At 46.5% G+C, this 22,955-nt stretch overlaps 1 protein-coding gene across 5 annotated transcripts in view; it reads right to left on the minus strand.

The window, feature by feature from the left end:
- Positions 1–22,955, minus strand: part of DIXDC1 (DIX domain containing 1) — a 560,841-nt gene that overhangs the window by 324,081 nt on the left and 213,805 nt on the right. For all 5 annotated transcript variants that reach the window (XR_011274537.1, XM_069614294.1, XM_069614291.1 and 2 more), the window contains 2 exons: positions 15,781–16,030; positions 11,140–11,250 (listed from right to left, as the gene is read on the minus strand). Coding sequence is in view for 4 of the 5 variants with exons in the window: in XM_069614294.1 (XP_069470395.1) it covers positions 11,140–11,250; positions 15,781–16,030 (361 nt within the window). In the remaining variant the exon portion in view is untranslated. The remainder of the gene's footprint in view (positions 1–11,139; positions 11,251–15,780; positions 16,031–22,955) is intronic.

Below are 22,955 nucleotides of genomic sequence, written 5' to 3' on the forward strand. Positions count from 1 at the left end.
TGCAGGTCCTGGTGCAGGTAGGCGGGTACCGGTCATAATGGGTTACTTACAGGAGGGAGGGTGTAATTTGATGTCTTGAGTAAAGAACCAGGCTTTTAGTTTTTTGCGAAAGGAGAGTAGGGCTGGGTCCAGTTTTATCTGCAGTGGCAGGGTGTTCCAGTATTTGGCTGCCATTACGGGGAAACTTGAGCCACCTGCTCTTTGTCTTTTGTATCTGGGCATGGTTATTTGCCCGAGGTAGGCAGTGCGGGTGGGTCTGGAGGATTGGCTCCTAGTTATCATGCTGGACAGGTAGCGTGGGGCAGTATTGCAGAGGCATTTCTGTGTCCGCTTGAGTATTTTAAATTTAATCCGGTCCTTCACTGGTAGCAGGTGAATGTTTCTTCTGGTGGAGGAGACATGTTCTGGTTTGGGAATGTTTAATGCTTTAATGCTGCTCTTATGGCATTATTCTGCACTGTTTGGAGTTTCTGGATGTGTTTGGAAGAGGAGCCTGCAAAGATGGCATTGCAGTAGTCAACTCTGGAAAGGATAAGTGCTCTTGCCAGGGTGATTTGGTTTTCTACTGTGACTTGCCGTGTCAGAGTGAGTGAGGAATCGAGATAGACTCCTAGGGTCTTAACTTCTCTGGCGGTGGGGATATTGTTTCCATCTATGTTAAAGGATTGGTACAGTGGTGAGATATTTTTGAGTTTCGCTTGGCTGCCCAGAATGAGGGTCTCTGTTTGGTCGTCATTAAGGCATAGCTAAGAATGTAATGCTTTTGTCCAGATAAGAAGCTGTCATCACTTGCCACTTACCTTTCAGCCCAAATTCGCAGCCTGGCAGAGCCATCGGTTAAATCCCATCGGTTCGATGCAGGCGGGGAAGCCATTGGAACCCAGTTCTCAACTTTGAATTTAAAAATTCTCAATTTGTAATCAATGGTTCGGGGCCTGCCCTTATGGCTGCCCTGCACCCGCTCTGACCTACCACAAAGAACCCAGAGTTTTCGGGGTACCTCTGACCTGCACTTATCAACACCACAGGTTTTCCACATCTGCCTTCCCGCTATCCAACAAATCCCCCCCCCCGCCTTTTTCAACAGAGCCACGCGCAGCGAGGCCAACATTATTGGCAGGCGGGTGCTATATATTCAACCAGTTACCTGATCCCAGAGCTATAGGCGAATGAGGACCACGCAAAGTGTTATTTAACCATACAGTACTCATGTTTTAAAAATGTGAGCCATTTAACTGTTTAAAGACCATATTTTAAGAAACTGTTCATTTATATGCTTAATTTAAAGAAAATACAAACATTTATTAACCAAATAATAGTTCAGTGCCTTCCCTGCTTTTTGGGCGAATTCTACTTGTCAGTTTGTAGCACGCGGATAATCACTCTTTCAAGAGACCTGCAGCACACTCTGGGGGGCAAGCCACAGGCAGCAGGTGTCCTGGCAAAGCAATCTGCTTAACAGCCCCCCAAATCCACAGCGGCAGTTTGCATCAGGCGGTAATGCGGGCAGCTCTTGAATATGTATGCAGGTTGAGCCCTCACTAGACCTAAAAGGCCCAAGCTTGTAAAAATGGATTGGTAATTACAGAGCAATGATGGGGGAGATGCTGGAAGGTCGCGCGTGAAATTATAGGGGCCGGGGCACAGCTGGGGCTCTCAAGCTTCCCAAATCGGATGTGTCGGATCAGGCGCTTAGCGCATTGTATCGAGAAGCGCGGCCCGCCGCGGTAAGCCCGGTTTCCCCCCCGTCTGCACGGCGGACGCAGAGGCACAACGTGGAGGCAGGTGCAGACAATACTAGTCATTTCTGCCAAAGCAATTGCTATTCTGCTCTATGGTTTATATTGTGTAACCGTAACCTAAGCTTTGCATATCCAGTAACTGTTGCACCCTGATACCTTTGAGTCTGGTGCACATTGTAAATGAATAAACAAACAAACAATGCAATATGCAGTTTTTTCATATATTGTTCACACTAACGCCTATGGAATTTCCCGGCAACCCACAGCGCTTCGAGGCCATACAAATGATAACAAGGCGCTACATAAATGACACAGAATGTAACATATCTTCTGAAAAACACTGGCATTGGCGAAAAAGAAAGACATTCTATCTTTGACACAATCTGCTGGCAAACAGATGATCCTAACCAACGTGAGAAGTGGATTTTGAATGTAATTGTAATTGGTTATTTATAACACGCTTAATACCCAAAGTTTCTAAGCGCTGACCCGGGGATTGAACCCGTGTTGCTCCGTGTAGTCATTAGCGCCATTTTTGTCAACTTGTCCATTGTCCGTGCTATTGCATTTTTTTGAATGTTCTAAATTGGTGTACTACGAAGGATTGGTTTGAAGGATTCATGGAAGTAGCTCTTGCAGCGCCTGAAAACAGCAAAGGAAACTATAAAAGCAGCCCTCCAGTCCCGAGGGGAACTCATTCTGGCTGAAGAATTGCAATGACCCAGTGGCTGATTTTCGGCGACCAGTGTAGTCCATTCGTAGTCAACATGCCCATATGGTGGAGCGCATATTTCCGGAGTCACTTCCTGAACTTAAGGCAAGTACATAATTGCCTCACCTGAAATTGTAATATATCAACCAAGGCTGCATATTAATTATGAATGTGTCTTTTTTCCGCTCATGGCTGTATAGGAGATTGTAATTATTTTTGAACGTTTCTTGAGCTACGTCCAAAATGAAGGTAATTATTGACACTGGTTTGACTTTATTTCTGTAGTATAGAATAAGCAAACATGTCACGTTTCTCCATGCTATGCTCGACTAGGACGTTCACTCTTCCTTGTATTCTTGGATTTGTAGTTTTCACATTTTAAATCCAAGACTACAAGTCCCAGAGTGCAGAGAAAAAACAAGGACTGGATGACCTACTCAAGCATGGCATGGGGAAACGTGACATTTTTGCTTCTTCTACACTACAGAAAATCTAGGACTACAAGTCCCAGAGTGCAAAGAAAAAACAAAGACTGCATCACGTGCTCATGCATGGCACGGTGCAACTTGGGAGCTCTCAAGGTCGGTCTATAAGTGGAATGTGACATTTTGGCTATGTCGGAGGGCCTGATTCACAAAGGTTTGCCATGAGCATTTCAGATTTGCACCTGCCATTGTCTGCTTGCCAACATGACCCATTCAAATCTGTAGGTGCATATTCAGGCCTGTTTTTTCTTTGCATTCTGGGAATCTTAGTTCCACTTTCCCCGTTATACAACTCAGACTACAAGTCCCAGAATGCAAAGAAAAAACAGGACTGGATAGGCAACTACAGATTGGAACGGGTCATGTTGGCAACTATAGCATTTTGGACCAGATTCCCAAAGCCCAAGTCTGGAGCAAATCTGGAGACATGTTCAGGTACAAACATGATTCACAAGGACTTGCTCAAAGGAGTCTTAACGATGTCCCGGGCTTCTCCAGGCCTGCTGCACGCTCAGGTTCATGGTAACAGGTGCATATCTGCGATGCTCACCGGCATCACCCCGCTTGCTCCGGTGCCAGCAGGCGAGTGGCATCAACACACCTGTATATATTTGCACTTTTACAATGTTTAGCCTCTCCCATTAACACTGAATGTAAATGGTAGCCTGAAATGGCGTGGGGGGGAGGGGGGGAGAGTCTCTCTCACCTGAATTCCCAGTGACATCATGGTGGACTTGCGCGATCCGATTGGTCACTGAAAGTTACTCTAGATTATATGACCAGCGAAAAATTGCCATTGCATATTTTTACCAAAAACGTGTGAGCACGTGGAGAGCTCTGAACACGTGTCTATCATTAATTTTTCTTATGTAGCTAAACGTGTCACAAACGCAGCATCAAAGCACTTCCCCCAAATGGAAATAATTGAGACAGAAGTTATGTTTTGTTACACAACATTTGATATGATATGATAGGTTATGTATAATGCGCTTAATACCCAAAGGATTCTAAGCGCAGACTGGGGATCGAACCTGCGGTGCTCTGTGCCATCTTGCTTCCAGGGCGAGCACGTTGCGCCTGAGCTATCCTACTGAGATACTGGCACTTCTCCCCATCTCTCTTCCCTGCTCTTGCGTGATCTGAATGACAAGGCCTAGTAAGATTGTTTGTTTTGTCCTCCCTTTGTTTCCCCTTCCTTGCCTCGTTGTGCCTAGAAACACGTGTGTACAGGCGTGCTATAAACGCCACATCATATCATACTATGCCCATTACAAACAATGTGCTTTATGGCATCTGACCTTGACAGATGTTATGTTAAAGGTACTTGTATAGCGCACCATCACCAACGGAATTGGTCCCCAGGCGCTCTGGCGGATCTGTAAACAGGAAAAAGGGGGTAGTGTTAGTCTGGAGGAGGGGAGCAGGACAGTGGGAGAAGTGATGTGTTGTTGGCAGCTTCAGCTCGGTATACACTGAGTGCTGGGCTTTGGTGCTAGTATCGGATCGGGCGAGACCTCGAGTGCTGTAGTTGATGTTTATGTGTTGTTGATGCGCTGTGCTAAAGTACGTGTGGATTGCTGGGAGAGAGATGGCTGTGTAGCTTTGTGTGGGTTAAGTATGCAGAGGATTGAGGGTTGGGTTATTGGGGTCTGTATCCTGATTCAGGTACTTATGGTTCCGTTAGAGTTGTATATCTGTGGCTTGGGTTGTTGCTGGTTCCTCGTGGGCCGAATCGCTTTGTTGGTGCTGCGCTGATCCAGCTGTATCATAGTTTGTATTGTTTTGATTAGTAGGTGCGTCGGAACCTTATCTTTGGGTGTGGGACTGGGTAGGTAATATCTATTCTCAGGTTGCACAAACAAATACATATAATTTACAAGCTAGGCAGATTACATGACAATGATTAGACAGCATCAAAACGTATTTGAAGAGTAAGGATTCAATCCTAGTTTTTTTTTGTTTTCTTTTTTTACAATTTCCAGAGGGATAATATAAGTCTCTTCAAATTGTAACCTTCTTGCAGTTCCTAATTTGTTGGCACAGCGCCGCCATGTGGCCAGAGACGAAATTGGATAAACAAACAGAAAAGCCCCGACTGATGGAGAAGATTTCATTTATCTGAGCCGGGTTTATTATGTGATGATGTCAGTGAGTATGTGTATAGCGCCAACGTGGCCTCACGGAGCTTTCAGTCTATTTTGACCAACCACGGCAGTTGACATGGAAATGGGTACACTGAAGGGCACATTTCTCTCGAGTGCACAGATCCATCATTAATCAAAGGCTTGGCTTTAAAGATTGTGTCCCCCTTGTCACAAAAGAAGTGCGCCAGTGCACATGACCACTTATGGGGGTGAGAGAGCTGTGCCCCCTCTAACTACCCCGTGGATGAATCATTTTATTACTGTATGGGCAGAGCACGAGGCGGATCGAAACAGCTGACAGAATAGAACATAGTACACAACACCGTTTACAAAAAACAATTCGCCTTTCTCTGGGCTGTGGCACTTTCCTGAAACCTGTATTGCTGGCAGTGGTGGAAATGGAAAAATTGTAAAGGGGGCTCACACAAGGGCTGGGGTGGAGTTTGGAGGAAGGGGTGGGGCTGGCAGTTGGACTTGCTCAAAGGAAATTTTCAAAATAATATATTTTTTAAATGCTGCAATTTCTTTCATGCTGCTTCTTTCCAAACTCCACACCGTACATCAATTCCACTTTAAATCACTTTCATGGCAGGGGCGCACCCCAAATACTGTTGGTAATGCAGTGACTTTTACAGTACATTAAGGGGTTCCATAGACACGCTCTACCTTAGAAGGCAACCAGGGTAGCTCAGCAGGTTGAGAGACAGTTGCTGAGATGTTATTTATTCAAAACTGGTTGTTAATCGTATGACTTTTTGTAATTAATTCCTTATTAAAAGAAAAAAAACAAGTGCTATAAAATGTGTTTGACCAGGGGATGGGTTGGCCCATAGTGTCCCTTTCAAGCCATAGGAAGAAAACATGCTGGGCGAACAGAGCCTGCAGACACGCGAATGGCGGCTGGGCAAAGGAGCACAGAGCAGATTGCGTCACTGAGCACTGAAAAAAGTCGCCAGACTAGACGGACCTAAAACTGCCCATTCATTCTGTAAAGAGGTTCCGTCACAGGACCGAGCAAGACTTTCATTAATTCATCTTTTATAACGTGCTTAATACCGGAGACCAGTCTCTAAGCGTGGGACCCGGACCTGAACGGGTGTTGCTCTGCGTTGTCTTGCTTCCGAGACGAGCGCACTGCCCCAGAGCTACTTCAGGAGAGGTGAAGTCCTGTCCAACCAAACAGCACCACCCCTGGAGTTGGTAAGAAAGGACACCGAGGTGGCTGCTTGGCAGATCTCATGAGAGAGACATTACATTGTGTGACGAGGTCACCTGTTCATTGCTGTCAGAGGACGGCTGGGGAACCCTGCGGGCCAGAGGGAGCCACGGACTCTAAGAGGCTACCCCTGGGGAAGGCGGGGGGGAGGATTCTAAGCTCCCCCACTCCTCCAGGAGTGTGGTCAGAGATGCAGTGCCCAGCGTGGTGAAAACAACCAGGGTAGACAAGGGAGGCATCCGTGTCCAAAAGTGGCAGATATGCCTGTTCCCATGGTCCCAGAGCCCGGGTCATGTCTGCCAGCGAGGAGGCCCAGGAACCAGTGCGTCAGACCTGCAGTGAAGGCAGCCTCAGGTCAGTGCATGGAGTGGGAATGCAAAGGCAGCGGGCACTGGGTGGCAAAGCTCTGGTGCTAGGACACCCTTTCCCTTTTGCAAACCTTCTCAGTTGGCTACCGTGGAGCCCACCAGCAGATCTGCCTCTGCTGTGGACCCTTATTCATTTTTGGGGAGAGTCCGGCCATTTTGCATCAATCACCTGCTTCTCTCATTTTGTTTGGAGAGCACTGGTCCACCAGTGCTTGGAATGTCGCTTTTTTTCACCTGTATTTTTACTGCGTAGCACAAGCCACCATCAGTGGAGTGCTACCATGACACTGTGTCTTGTTCATTTTTCTTTAAGTAACACTCCAGTTACTTTGGTGATGTGTACTGAATATGCTGGTGGCAGCGAACAGATCTTTAGTCTTTTTTCGTCTTAACTGTGATAATGCCTTTTATGGCTACCATACACTCAATAAAATGTCTACTCATCATGGTTCAAGCGCTGTTCTTTACACAATTTCCTACGTAGACAATCTTCTGTCCTTTTCACGGTATAAATTTACAAAGTTTCGCTTGGAGAACAGCTCTAGACTCCCGATTAGTGATTTGTGTATGAGAACTGGCTCAAATTGGGTTTTGGATCGCCTGGTCCTACCACACACTTCACCCTGTGTATGTCCGGTTGCTGGGCAGAATGCGAGGGCACAGGCTGTCCGTGATCGACAGCTGGCATGTGCCCAAACGTTGCAGGTCCCTTCCAATGGGTAACTAGGGCAACCACCAGCTTGAATTCTATATTTGTATTTTGTATTTTTGAACTTGTAGTGCGCACAGAACGGACCAAACCGTATATTGGCGCAGATGGAACATCATTCAAACCGAACACAGCTAAAACCAAATACAGGACAGCAGAGAGCAGAGGGACTAACCTAAACAGAAAGGTTTCCAAAGCTCTACGAAAATGATAGAGCGAGGTAAGAGTTCTCAACTCCAAAGGTAGAGGGTTCGGTATTACCCAAATTGACCTTTTACAATTGACCTTTTGCACCTTTATATTATTTTAGTTATTGTATATATGTATTGGGTTGGTTTTGGATTATAAATAATATAAGGGGATTGGGTGGGAGGTTACGGAGGTTTTTGGATTGGGTGGGGGGTTTCCCCCCCGCATATATGTCCAAATTGACCTTCTAAATGAGGTCAATTTTCCTGAGGTCAATTGTGAAAAGGTCAATTAGTATAAAGCCGAGAGTTCCATAGTTTTGGACCAAATACTGAAAATCTTCTATCTCCCCGGGACCTATACACCGAAAGGGGTACAGATAGAAGATGGAGGCCACTAGCGCGCAGCTGTCTAACAGGACAATATGGATGGATCATATGAAGGGAAGACCTGAACGTGGTGCCTTCCTCCTCTGTATCCAGGTGAGCGTCATCGCCGGTCCTGCAAGCGGCCGGCCCCTGAAGGGACAAGTGTCTGCAGATGTGCATGGTCCCCTTCCAGCCCCATTACTGGAATTCTTGGTAGCAGCGTCAGAGCTCTGCTGGGGCCTCACCAACCTGCTGTCGGCATCTTCTAGAACTGAATGTGAGCCACATCTGTATGAACCTCTCCTAATCGTCGCAAGGAAGTCTCGAAAGTACAGGCTGTAAACCTCATATAGAAACGCCTACCCCGAGCCTGGTTCTTCCCACTGGTTCCCTGTCCTGGGTTGTTGTGGTCTTGTAAGTTAGGGTCCGAAAGCGGGTCAAAATACATGATCTGTATTGACACACCTTTACTCCCATTGGGCGGAAACCCCCAAATTAAAAGTAGTTACCTTACTAGGTTGCAGGCGGTGGAGCCTGATCAGGAGTCCTTTCTTTGGTCACCTACGGCATATATAACGGTAGTCAAAAGCTTCTATCACCGGATGAGCCTTTTGCAAATTTCTTCAGTGGCTTTTGTGTGCAATTAGAACACCTGCTTGTAGTAGACCGAACTATCAACACTAGGTATGGACTTCTAAAAGTGTTTCTAGTGTTACTAAAGTACATCTAGCCTACCTAAGGCTTGTGAATCTGTTAATAACACGTTTTCTGCCATTTTGCCCATTTGCATTGTATATGGCTTAGTAAACAATATTGTAATCTAAAGGGATAGGGGAACCATTTTGGTATCAACAGACTGCGGTTTATTAATGTTTAATACTGATTTTACTTAACAGTAGTGTGTTGATTTTACTGATGTAATCGGTCTAATAAATAGTATGTTTTTATGCTTACCTGTGTGGACCTCTGGCCCTTAACAAACTTTGCTCTTATTAAGTACTTCACACCAAACCTTGAGTCTAAACCTAACTGCTCATCCTGACTATCATCAAGAGTTTGGTCTAGAACTCAAGTGTAAAACTGGGTGCACCTCTAATTTCGCTTCAACAACCAGCATGGAGTCCGGACAAGAGCGGGAAAACAGCCCGAAAGCAGTCACTGTAAATTTAGGAGGTGGGCACCCACTTTGCGCGTGGCATCGCCAGCCAAGAACATGGATACTATGAAGGGCATGGAGGCACTAGAGCACCATATACATTAAAGGTGATCAAGGCCTCCATGTCACATGTAATCCACCACATGTTTTCTAATCCCTCAATGTTTCTTATCAAAAAAATAAATAAATGTATTCATATATCAAAGGTTAAAAAATGTTGCTATGATCTGATGTGGCATTTAGAACTCGCCTATACACAAGTGTTCCAAGGCGCGAAGCTCAGGATGCTCAGCGTGACGTACATATTTCCACAGACAATACATGAACAATTAGACATATTGCATAGCTACAAATCTACTCAGTTAAACAGACACAAAAAACATCCGTTTTCAACATCAGACCCAAACAAACATAGATCCAACATGCATGTATAAAGTGCAGAGAAGCCCCTGGCATATCAGGGGACCCCTAGATTCTTGCTAGTCCTTTTATCCTAGGACCTGCCCCTTGTTCGCAGTGTCATGATTGCTTCTTAAAGAGAGGATTGCTGCACCGCCATCAGTTCACCGCTTAATTCCATCAAGGTGGACCGGGTACTTATAACTTTGGGCCGCGGCACACGCTGATCCTCGTTCATAAAGAATGCACAACATCTGCAGGAGAGCACCGACAAGCCACAGAAATAGGGGGAGGTTGAGACCAAATATCCAGGGCAAATACCGAGCCACGAAATGAATGGACTTCCACAAAATCTTTCAGGGAATTCCTTTGCTTTTTTCATGATGTACAGCATTTCACCCAGAGGCGTTGCTTGTGTGGGACTGGGGGATGGAGGGAGCTGTAGCCCTGGTCTTTTGTTGTATCCCTGGATAGAAGCTCAGGGGCTACAACCGAAAGGCTAGCTAGCCCCGACAGTCCCGACATTAGTGTAGCCCCGGATCTTTTCCAGACCTAACACCCCTGATTTCACCCACAGTTCCTCATATGCATATGCCCTGGACATTGTTGAGCCATCTTATGGAATCAATTTACAAATGGACTCATCCACATGCCGAAACCCCTAAAAGCTGAGTAGTACACAAAACAGGTTCTTAGGCTCTCCAGGGAACGTTGCACAGGCACCCTCAACTTGCCTATCCTCGTTTCCCACTAACTCTACTCACCACTCTTCTTGTGGGACACCGCGCAAAGAGGCCAACGCATTGGAAGAAGCTGCACGACCCGGTTCCAACAGATTTCCTTCATTTACTTGGCTACAAAGCCACTGCTGCACAAATCCAGAAAGGCCCATAGACTATGTAGGCAGCGTTCATTACAATTACAACTGCAAATCCTTTAATGATTAATGCATTGAGTTTGTCACTTTTTTAAATTTGCAATTCTAAGAATGTTTAATGTGAATTTGTTCTGTTATTTGTTTTAAATCCAATACATTACATTTTCATATTCAACCCAAAACTTAATGCAACATTGTTTCGCACTCAGTCGGGCTTTTGCAAGGCTTTTGTCATAATGTTGCCCGTACAATACTCAAAGTGTCCGCCATTCTTCATCTCCCAGGGTTCTCATTGCTGCTGCCATATATACAATAATGGGGCGCATGAATGAGGAGGTCGGAACTCATAATCAATTGTGGGAGAACGCGGGCAGATATGATATGAAAGGTTATTTATAACACGCTTAATACCCAGAGGTTTCTAAGTGCGGACCCGGGGATCGAACCTGTGATGCTCCAGGTCGTCTTGCTACCAAGGCGAGCACCTTGCCCCTGAACTATCCTCCCCAGCATCTCCTTTTCTTCACAACATAGCCCTGCCCCCATAAAACGTACTCGGTAGCTACAACTCAAAATCAATACAGAAATAAGAAAGGGGTGTATGCTTATGTTCCATGTGCTATTTTCATGAGTGTGAGCCCAAATAATCAATATCACATATGTCTGGAATTCTGAACAGTGATCCTTTGCGAACCTTGTTGGAGTGACTGTACAAACCCATATGTAATACTTTTTCGAAAACATACCAAAACTCATTGAATAGACGTTCGTTACCTTGACGACGAGGTCGGCGATGGGGGTCCATCTGGGTGGCCTTCGTACTGCTGGACCATTGCTCTCACACTCCAGTACGGGTTTTCAAACTCGCCATCCGCGCTGCTGCTCCTAAAAATACAAAGCACAGGATTTCTGAGGACGATGCCAAGGGCTGCGATTACAAACATTAGTGGGCTAAAATGTCTTACTCCTTCAAGAAAGGGTAAGGTCACACTTTTCTCTTTGACTGTGATGGAACACAAATCCATGCAAAGATTCAAAACATAAAGCAGCTGTTACCACCATGTGTACATTTATGGTATGATATGACAGGTTATTTATAACACGTTTAATACCCAGAGGTTTCTAAGCGCGGACCCGGGGATCGAACCTGTGTTGCTCCATGTTGTCTTGCTTCCAAGGCGAGCACGTTGCCCCTGAGCTATCCTCCCGGTGTCTGTTCCCTTGAGATGTTTAATTCAAGCAACTGGGCTGACACGCCTCGTGGTGCAACACTGTAGCTTAACCTCACAACCATAGCTCCCCAAACGTAGGGACAGGAGAACACACATGGTTGCTGATGCTCAAAGATGGCCGCTGCACACGGCGAGCACAGGAGACCAGGAAAAGGGTAAGGGTGCAGCCTCCATCTGTAAAGGTGGGGCACAACAGTCCGTCCTCAGGATGAAAAGCACACGTGCCACTTTTAGTCCTTAAACAGGCAAGCACTCTGAACAAAAACAAGGGGTTACAAATACGCTCTAAAAAATAAAAAGGAAACAAAGGGCATGTATGAGTCAGCCATGTGCTTCCACCCCTATAGCTCCATGGATATGTTTGGATCAGTGTTACCAGCAGCGCAGCGCCGCAGGAAGGAGCTGCGGTATTATTACTACCTGATCTGGAAAGGAACTTTACTGACCATCCAATTGAACAGCCATCACCAAACGCCCAAGACATTAAAAACTGCCTTGCACAGGTGGACGCATGGATGACAGGGAACAGACTAAAACCCAATGCTAGCAAAACAGAGGTGATGCTCTGTAATCCTACAGGTTCGAACTCCATCACAATCCCGTTGCCCGACGAGATGGGACACTGCCCAAACCCGTCAACCATAGTAAGGAATCTTGGAATGAAAATGGGCAACACCCTCACTCTTGATCCACAGGTCAAAGACATCGTCGGAAGCTGTTTCTCCCAGTTGTGCATGCTACGTCGCATCTTATCTTACTTAACATTCACCCACAGGGCAATGGCCATCATTTTTCTAACACTATCCAAACCAGGCTATGCAAACAGCCTCTGTCTCGGACTCCCACATGACCTAATGAGGAAACTTCAGAGAGTTAAAAATGCAGCGGCAAGTCTACTTGTCTGAATGAAGCAATTTAGGCATATCACGCCAGCATTACGTACGCTCCACTGGCAATCCATCAAAAAAATGGGTTAATATCAAATCCTTGTGCATCGTCCATCGTTCATACCACGGAGGGGGCCCATCTTCCTTTAGAAGTAAGTTTTAACACTACACTCCTTCCAGAACACCTCGGTCCAGGAATGCTGCACTACTAATATTCTTCAACTTCATTAAGAAACTGCAAGGAGGATCTCTTTTTCAGTTCTGGCCACGAACCTGTGGAACACCCTACACCAAAGTCTCTGCCTGCAGGAGAACCACCTGACTTTCAATAAACAGCTCACGACTTGGCTTTTCAACCAACCACTTTGAAAGACAAGGAAATAGCAACCGACTAAAAACTGTGCACCAGAGACCTGGGCTAATTCGCGACAAACATTTATTGAAACTCTTGGCACTACCATGTGCAGTCACCCAATCTGACTCATGGACCACTCCTGCGTGGCACTTGTCCACACCTTTAATCTCAGGGAAATCTACCACCAAGAGCCAGGAAGTGACAGCACCCTCAGCCCCACTCTCCACCCTCTCATCCCTCAACTAACTCCTCACTACTACAATCTTGCATCCTTACCCCTACCACACTCCTACAGATGACCTCCTCGGTCTAGTGCACTTAACATATTCAGACCCTATCCATCTTCTATCGACAACCATGCTGTTAATTTTTGCACACGACAATCCGGGAGCTGCCCATACAGGTAACGGCTACTTCCGACCTGCATCCATCAACACCAAAGATTTCTGCACCTGCCTTCCCGCTATCCGACTAGCACACCGTGCATCAAGGCCAACATTATTGGCAAAACGAGTGCTATATAAGACCGCTTTTCATTACATTACCATTAAAAGATGTATGTGTACCATCAGTATTCAGTGCAAATAAGGTTGGACTACAAAAAGAGTTCAAATATAGTTTTGTTAATCTAAAAAATAACGCCATTGGATTTGTGAATTGCTTTTTTATTTTCTAAAAAGTCATTTAAATCTCAACTTTGATTAATAGGAATAAAAATAGGACTAAAATATCACTTCGGACCCTACAAGTAGTGAGGTCTTTAAGCATACAAAGTGAATCAATATTACATTACATAAAGGAACCAGATTTTGGTATTATTTAAAGAAGACTGTAGAGGCTTATGAGCTACAGTAGCAGCCTAATGTGATGCACACATACCACTGGACAGTGCATTAGCAATAGCAGTCAGGAGCAATTTTAAAAACATTTCTGCACTATTTATACGTGGTGTGTTTATCCCGATCGTGACAAAGAGGTGACGTTAGGAAAAATAAGCTCATATTGTGGTGGGGGGATGTTTGCAGCTGAAGAGGAACAGGGAGTGTTGTCATAGTTAATATGCAAGTGGGGGGTGGCCTACAGGATAAAAATGCGATTTGTTTGATACAAGTGTAACCATGGCCATTCAGCCATTTTGGCACATAACCTCATGGGATATTCTCAGAATCAAGCAGTACAGCCAGCTTACTTGTGGTTGCCCCACATCTGTACATCTGTACACATATGTACATCGTGTACAGCCCTGTATGAAAATATTCTCGTCTCTCTCTGCGCCCCGATGCCTTCGGGTCTGGCGCGCATCATAAATAAATAAACAAACAAACATCCATCTGATTACGCCATGTGGGTGGCTGATCAGTCCCATGCCAAGATGGCTCCCTTTAGAACTGGCTTCCCTGATATCTTAGAGAGATTAGAAATCTATGCCAGTTTTTGCAGGCTATGAAAACGCAGTTATGTATCTAGTGTTTGCTGAGCCTTTTGACCTAGTTTGTGTTCCTTCGCTCTTGCATTTATTGCATTGTAAATACAGTTACCATAGAGACAATGCGATTCCAGCAAGACAATAAACAGTACATAAAATCTGCAGAACTTGATTCAGGATTTTAAGTGTGCCCCAAATCCGTCCTTCTTCGATATATATGGACTAATTGTGGCAGGAGTGTGACTTGGAACCAACACTCAAGTGATTATTTGTGGCCATACTGCTTCTCGGAACAAATTACTTAATCAATAAGCCCAGAGGTAGGTGGGCATTATTGGTCAGGCAATGGCCCAGGGTCTAAGTCACGGGCTGAACGAAATTCCGGATTTAACCAGGGCCGTGGCACCATTACCTGATTGGCAATGCCCGCCCACCGAGGGGTTATAGCTTTTAGCACCCCAGCATGATTTTTTAAGTTGAGAAATGGCATGGTTGCATTTTCTCAGCTGAAAACAAAACTGCAAAATAAAAATTGACATTATGGACATTTGGAGCAGGAAACTACATGTAGTCCGGTTTATGGTCGTTGCATCGATTATTTTCCATCGAGGGTCCTTTCCATCGAAAATTTTGCATCTAAAAAATTTCCATCAAATGCATTTTTTTTCTTTTTTTTAATGGGGTCCCTCCCCCAACACCCTGTTTTTTACCCTTTAAAACTCCCCCCCCCAAAAAATTAACCCTTAACCCTTTAAAAACATGCATTCGATACATATTTTTTCGATGCAAATCCCTCGATGGAAAGTAATTTGATGGGAAGTCCATCAATGGATTCACCAGACCATGTAGTCCCTTCTCCCTTTCCATGATAGCCATTGCCGCACAGGGGAAGGGGGTGGGACAGCAGGAGTTGTAGAAAGCCGGCAACGGGTCAGGAAGACACAGGTATGTGGGGCAGGGGTGTTGCTAGGTCTGGAAAAGACCCGGGGATACACTGATGTTGGAACTGTTGGGACTGGGGGCTAGCTAGTCTTTTGGCTGTAGCGGCTGAGATTCGATCCGGGGCTACAACCAAAAGATCAGGGGCTATAGCCCCCTTAGCTCCCCCCTAGCAACGCCTCTGATGTGGGGCATGGGTTGGGATTTGGTGGCGGAGGGGAAAGTGGTGATGGGGCAGGGAAGGGGGTGCGGCCAAACAAAGGTTTTCACGCTAGAGGCAAGATGCGGCCTGCAGCTTCTCAGGAGGTGCGGAAGGCAGGAAATACCAGGAGGTAAAGCCCCACTTGGAACTGCCTGATTGGCTGGGAAGTGCCCTTACATCACCTCCCGGATGCTAATGTGCGGTAAGGCTTAAAGTTCCCTACGGGAGGGAGCCTGGACCTATTAGGCTGCAATGAGGAGTCGTGCATCTGTGAGAACTGGTCATTATATTCTGCTAGGGTACTGTATGGTCCTGTAATTTTTTGATCATGCAAGCGTTGCAGGCCCTGTTGCTGAGCGAGATGGCGTAAGTACCTTCGCCTGTATCTGAAGACATCTCGCCCGGACTGGGACATGTCCTGTCGCACGTCTGCTAGGGCAGCCACTGCCCCTTGCGCCATGGCTGCCGTGGAGTGAGGCCTGTGGCTCGCAGAAGATGGGCTCGGGCTCTTCCCCGCCACTCCGGCTTCAGTCTGACTGGATGTCCGCCCAGAGCCTGGTTTGAAGTGGGCCGCCAGGGCTAGGATTAGCCTCATCACAGACTTGAGGTTTCCATCCACTATATCTGTGCGTGGGAACAAAACACAGGCACGTCAAATAGGCACCCCCAAGCACAGGCACACACACAGGCAGAGAACGAATGGCTGAATTACTAAATGGTGCATTATTCAAGCAATCACCAGACACCAAAGGAAGTCTGAATCAGCCACATGTGGGCCCCAACAAAAGAAACGTGTGCTACCACCACCCAGGAGATGCACAAGGCCCAAACCGGAGCACCCTGTGCCAACTTGCTAACTCCCTCCCTAAGGGCAGTGGAAAAAGCAACGCTACTTCCCCAAGGAACCTCTATGGGGTCAGCCCATCTCAAAATGACTGCCTCACCCTCAGAGACCACTAACAGTGCAAGCTACATAAAACCTGCCTAAAAGAACATTAACAACAACCAAAAATAAGCTGCTTTGTTTCACAGCTCTTAAAGAAATTAATCTGTGAGATACCCTGTAACAGATGGTTATACAGAGTCAATTGGGCTGCGGGTTTGTTGTTGAACCATCATGAGCACCCTTGGCGTGGGAGCCAGCCAATCAGGAGGCACGGAACGTTCACTGAAACTGATAATCTAAGCCCACTTTCCAAGCCACCTGATGATCGATTCCCCGGCCCGCCATCTTCCCTTCACCGACCCAGCAGGAATGTTCCCACACACCCCAATCGCCAGTTACCTGATTGCTGCTGAGTGAAGAGCGCCGCCACTGCAGCTTGTGCAGCTTCTGTCCCTGCTCCGTTTGGCTGCCATGGAAATGGAAGAGGGGCTCTCTTTAGAGCCCCAACTTTCTATTCCATGGCAGCCATGTTTGCCACATATTTTCTTTCTGTGAACAGGGCGCCGTTAGGTGACCCATTCACGGAAAGAAAATACTTTCCAGTTAACCCATGTCCCAGACCATGGGACGGGTGCTTAACGATAGTCCTGGGCAGGGAGGATAGCTATTGGGGAAATGTGTTTCTCTTGGAGGCAAGACAATGTAGAGCAATACAGGTTTGAATCCCGGTCCTGTGTTTAGAGACTGGTATCCGGTATTAAGCGTGTAAAAAGATTAATTAATTAATCACCAATGCATAGATAAACTTTGGACCACAGAGTGTTTTGACTAGTAAGTGGTGCCAGTGGTGGAAATGGAAAAAAATTGGTGGGGGATCCATGCATACATTTATTTATTTATGCAATGTCGGCCAAACATTGCATAAATAAATAAATAAACCGGGTCGTGGCTGAGGATTGTAACTTCCTCTTGTGAGCTCTTGCATGGGGTCACCAGAGGAAGTTACAGTTTGCTCACGTGCACTTTATTATTAGTATTATTATTTTTCTTCTTCTTCTTCCAAGCACATAGCAGGGGTTTGGGGCAGCTGACTCTGGCCGGATCGCGAGATCCGGCTACACAGAGCCGGCCCAATGACCAGCCCTGAGTGGTGCTAAAAGGCCACCTATATGCAGAAACATTTGCAGTGGAGTATAAATAAGAGAGAGATGGGATATGAGGAGGGACAGAGCTTGTGGTGGTTGTTTGTCCATTTAACCACCCATCCACTGTCATTGGCCATGCTATTCCCAATGGAATAGTCTCGGGAGGATAGCTCAGGGGCAACATGCTCACCTTGGAAGCAAAACGACGCAGAGCAACACAGGTTCGATCCCCGAGTCCGCGCTTAGAAACCTCTGGGTATTAAGCGCGTTATAAATAACCAATCACATCTTATCAATGGCCATTCCCTCCCACTTCCTGCCCCTCTCCACCCAAAACAAATCCTTCTACCACCTATTTGAGCTCGTTTTTATCAAGCTTTAACAGCAAACTTTCTTCTGTACAAGTAGTAATATAAAACATTGTTGTGTCAGTGTGACCCAGTGTTATTTCAAAGCAGTCTACTGAGAGTTAATGGCTTAATTGGAGCTGTAAATGTGCTCCTGGCGTATTAAAAATGCCTTGTCCAAGTGTACCTTCAGCCAATTGCTGTAGATTCAGTATGTGTGTCTTTGCACTGAAGTCCTGTTGAAAACAAGCACTGGCAACGTCAACCGTTATGGCGTGTGAATAGGTATTAGACACTGGTAATATATTAAGTACTCAACATTTTTCAGCTGCTACCATTAATAGGCAGTTACTATCTTTATGGCAGTGCCTAGCAAAAGCCTGTACATGGCTACATAAATGTAACAACTGACGGCTTTGCCAATGCTTGTTTTTTATAGTAACAGTGCAAAAGAAAGACTCAAGGGTAGGGAATGGAGTAGGGTGACCAGACGTCCCGGTTTTGCCATAACCGTCCCAGTATTTTATCCTTGGTCCCGGCATCCCGAGACATTTTTAAACTGTCCCGGGATTTGAGGGATGGTGGGCTAATGTCCCGTTTTTTGCGGGTAATCCTTGAATAATACCACAATCGGGCTGGGCATGGCCCTTCGTGATTGCGTTTGATTGTTTTTCACACTCTTCCTCCATGGCTTCTCACCGCCAATGAGCTTTTAATAAGCACCTGCTTTGTGTAGAAGAGGCCGCTGACGTAGACATAGTACTACAGTTTCATTGGAGTTCAATGTGCATTTTAGTCCTTGTGTCTTTATGCCGGCTAAAACGGTAATCCTACTTCTATGCTGGTGGCCCGTCCCTGTTTTTTATTGGATGGAATGTGACGTAAACCGTAAAGAGACATCCAGGGTAAGCAAAGACATTGATATTGACAGGCAAGTAGTGGGCAGAGTGACTGATTATTGTCACATGCGCAAGAGGCATGCATGGATAGGAATGCAGGGATAGATAAACAGGAGACAAAGCAAACACACGCTGGTACTTTCCATTATTCCCTGGCAAGTGCAGAAAGGGCATGCCATGCTCCAGATGGGTAAAGGCAGGCATATAATAGATCCTAGCGAGGCAGGGCAGGCCGCTTGACAAAGCGTTATTTCTAGTGCACAGCGGCGGGCGCTGTGACACCACTACGGAGGTCGCTGCACTATAAAGGTCCGTTAGCATACCATCACTTCCAAAGTGTGAGTTCCGCTGATCAGGTTAAGGATTCACAGGGGAATGCAACATGCCCCCACAGCGACTGGCACTGCAGCGCTTGTGCCCCTGATGTGCCAGGCAGTGTGGAAGTCAGGGTCACACATGATGTGAACTGGCGAACCGTGGACAATAAAATGCTCTGCTTAACTCATTCTATTAGAAGCAAAACTCTCCGTGTCATTTACATTGGAAATGAGTTTGTTTGTTGGCTCTGCCGGGGAACAAACGGCAATGGCTGGAAGATGGCGACCATGAAGGACGGGAAGAGGGGCGAGGCATGTTTATGGGAAGGCTGGAGAAGGAAAGGCAGTGCCAGGGGAGACAGAAGATACGTTAAAAGTAGAATCATGATACGTTAGGGGGGGGTGGAGGTGCGTAGGAGTGAAGATAGAGGTGGGTAGAGAAACACACGTTTTAAGACAGAATGAAAAAGAGGTTAGAATGATGAAGAGGAGAGGTAAGAAGGGGGCGGGTTTATAAAGGCAAGGCACGAGGGGCCGAGGGATTAAAGGACAGAAAGGAGGCGGCAAAGAATGTGTAGGCGAAGGACAGCAGGGAGGGAGGAAAGGATGGACAAAATAAAGGGAAAGAGGGAAGGACAAAAGGAGGCAAGAAAGGGTGAAGGGAGGAGGAGGGGACGAGAGCAAGGACACGAGAAAGGAAAAAAGAAAGCCAAGAATAAAGGACAAATGAGAAGAGGAAAAGGACGAGAGGAAGGGCACAGAAAGGATAAAAGAAAGATAAGAATAAAGGACAAGTAGAAAAGAGGAAGAAAAGGGAGAAAGGGCGAAGAAAGAGGGTGGAGGAAAAGAGAACGTAAGCATGGATCACAACGAGGCAAAATGGATTAGGGAAAGGGCAGAACACGGAAAAAAAATAAACCATGAGAACATAAAAAGAACATAGTGTGATAATGTGCCAACACCCAAGGGGTGCAAAGGTGATGATGGCAATCGTGTAAGTGAGAGGGAAAAAGACATTAAGAGGGGCAACATACTGTGGAGAGATAGAGGGGGGAGGGTGAAAGAAGAAAGAAGGACAGAGGGTAAAAAAGTGGGAGGGAAAGCAGGGAGCCAACCATCAAGAGAGAGAATGAGACAGCGCAGGATCGGCGCAAGGAACGGGCTGGAAGAAGATGGAGCGGCGCTACCGGAAGACTTGTCTTGCCGGAGCGTAACCTGTGCCCAGACCAAGGGTGTGCCCACGCAGGTGCAATCTGCGCTTCAATGAGCAGGGAGCTTTCAGAAGACCCTGTAGTGCCCCAGGGTCTTCTGAAAGCAGTCAGGTTGCTTGCAGGTGTGATAACTCGGCTTCAGAACAGGATCCTCCCTAGAAGCCAAGGCAGCGACCCCCCAGGTAAGTGTCTCTCCTTCCTCTCTCCTTTTCTCAACTGTCCTTTGTTTTACATCCTCTAGGATTCATTTCTCTTCCCTGACCAGCCCATTCTTGTGCAGGGAGTTCTTTTCTATTGTTCCTTTTTCTTGACATTCCATCCACCCCCATGGTGGGCTGGTTTCTCCCAGACACAGACGCATAAAATAAAATACACACACACTACACATTTAATAAAAACCTTTATTACTACACTACACTGGGGTCTGTGCTTTCTTACCTGTGTGTTCCCTCAGAGGGCCAGCATGTAGTTCAACTAGCCGGGCCCCATGGGGCCACGGGCTACACGCACATAACAAACTGGAAGTGTGTGTGACTGAATCTGAGATACACTGCTTAACCAAATTGTGTGATCCTTGGCTCATAATTTAATCTCACTGTGCATTGCCTGCACAAATTGGGAGTTTGCAAAGCATGCCCTATTTTATACATAACAATACTCATGTCAAAACATGGAAACATCAGTCTGTGATTGATAAGCATCTTTGAGAGATGGTGCTTTAGGCCGGAAGACTCAAATTGAAAGTTAATGACTTAACAGTAAACCATTATACTGACATTTTGGTTGGAAACACAAGCTCTTTGACCAGGGCATGCTCCAAAGGCCAGACTCCAGGAGGGTTTGAGAACATAACTGAAGTGACAGTGTGGGGAGTGAGACACATAGAAACGGAGACAGAGAATTAGACACAAAGAGTGAGACACACAGACAGCGAGACAGAGAACTAGGAAAATAGAGTTGGAGACGTACAGGTAGTATGAGATTAATTGAAATGCGTCAATGAGTCTCAGCTGGCTGCAGCATGGGAGCTATTTAAGACCCACACAGGCTGAGCCCTAGCCCACTTAAAGCCAAGATTGGTGAGTCCCTGCACATCTTTTTTTTCCATTTGAAGCACTGGGCCTGCACTTCGGGCATTGGCCCACGTGTCCAGTCCGACGCTCCTGTTTCTAGTGACCCACTCAGCTGCGCTCCTCTCACCAGCCTGATAAGGATGGGATGCAGAGTCAACCGTCAGGCCTCGAACCCATAACCAGAAGGTAACACATAGACTGCTCTGCAGCAGGCACCCCACACACCGAGCTGACTCACCGCCCAAACAAGTGGAAAATGTAGGCCCTCTGGGAAGGCAGTGTATTTTCAGTCACGTGTCGGGGGAGAGCCTGGCACAGGGCACCGGCGCGGGCAGACCTCGTGCACAAGTCCATGGAGACACAGCAATGAGCCTCACAACCTCTAATCTCAATGAATCTGTAGGAGGGTTCAGAATCGGGGGTGGGGGAGGGGGGCGCGGCCTCGTCGAGGGTTCCACAGCTATCTTTTCCATGGTGACCCCTGACCTCGGCATTATCTTGGCGTTCTAGCTGTGCCCGCGTTTCACACGATCCTTTGCCCATTACCTAGCCTGAAGGGTAAAGGGGGACAGCCGTGAATGAGTTGTTTGCCCTAATTTAAGTTTTTGCCCCACTGTATTTTGCTCCTTAACATTGTATGAATTGTTGATTTGTGTGGCTTACTTTAACTGCTTTCCTGTATTTCACCCCTTAGCATCCTAGATTAATTGCCCACAGTATGTATCGTTGGCCCCCACCAATGACACAGTCTTCCAGAGGCGGAGACACACTATGCTCGGACAAGCCATGGCGCTCGCACACAAAAATGTAAAGTCCCTCCTTACAGACAAAAAGCAACAGAGCTCTACACCTATACAACCAGTTGTATACTAATTGATCTTTTCACAATTGACCTCGGGAGAATTGACCTAATTTAGAAGGTGAATTAGGACATATAAGCGGGGGCCGGCGGGGGACTCCCTGCAACCCCCACCCAATCCAAAACATCACCATCGCACCCCTAGATATAGTCTAAGATCTTTTCTGGTGTTCAAATGCACAAATGGCAGGACACCTGATTATCTTAAATCAATGCTCACCTCAAGTTTAGACTCCTAGACCTAAGTATGATGCACGCGCTAGTGTGGTCTGCAATATAATTCTGACTCTCCAGCATTGCCCGACAAATATTTAGGGGACAAATCTGCCTTTTGGCTGTTCGAGTACCTTTTCAAACTGTTAATGCAATAACACTAAAGATCAATAGATGATTTTTCATTTCGCAACCTACCGGAGAGTTATTTGGTACCACCTGGAAGAGTTGATATACTCCATTAAAAAATGTGCGGCATGTTTCTGCATCAATGGTACATTTCCCTCTAGGTCTATGGCTTCCATCACACGTGACAGTGCTGTCTTTCCTCCTTGTGTACTGTTAACATATCCCTACATTCTGATGTTTCTTTCATGTCAACTCCCCCCACGTGGAAGCCCCATGTACTTTTCTTACTGTGGACGGACTGACAGAGTGGGAGGAAGAACGGGCATCCAGCCGACCGAGGGAGCGGGAACGCACGGTCAGCTGGAACACCGCAGCCCGAGAAGGCGAGAACGCTTCAGAGCCAATGCACCCACTGGGGAAGCAGACCAAAGCCTGAGAAGGGACACAGAGAAGCCCACAACCAGTGGGAA

The sequence above is a fragment of the Ambystoma mexicanum genome, chromosome 9, assembly GCF_040938575.1.
Source record: "Ambystoma mexicanum isolate Mex_15411 chromosome 9, UKY_AmexF1_1, whole genome shotgun sequence".
Lineage (NCBI taxonomy): Eukaryota > Metazoa > Chordata > Amphibia > Caudata > Ambystomatidae > Ambystoma > Ambystoma mexicanum.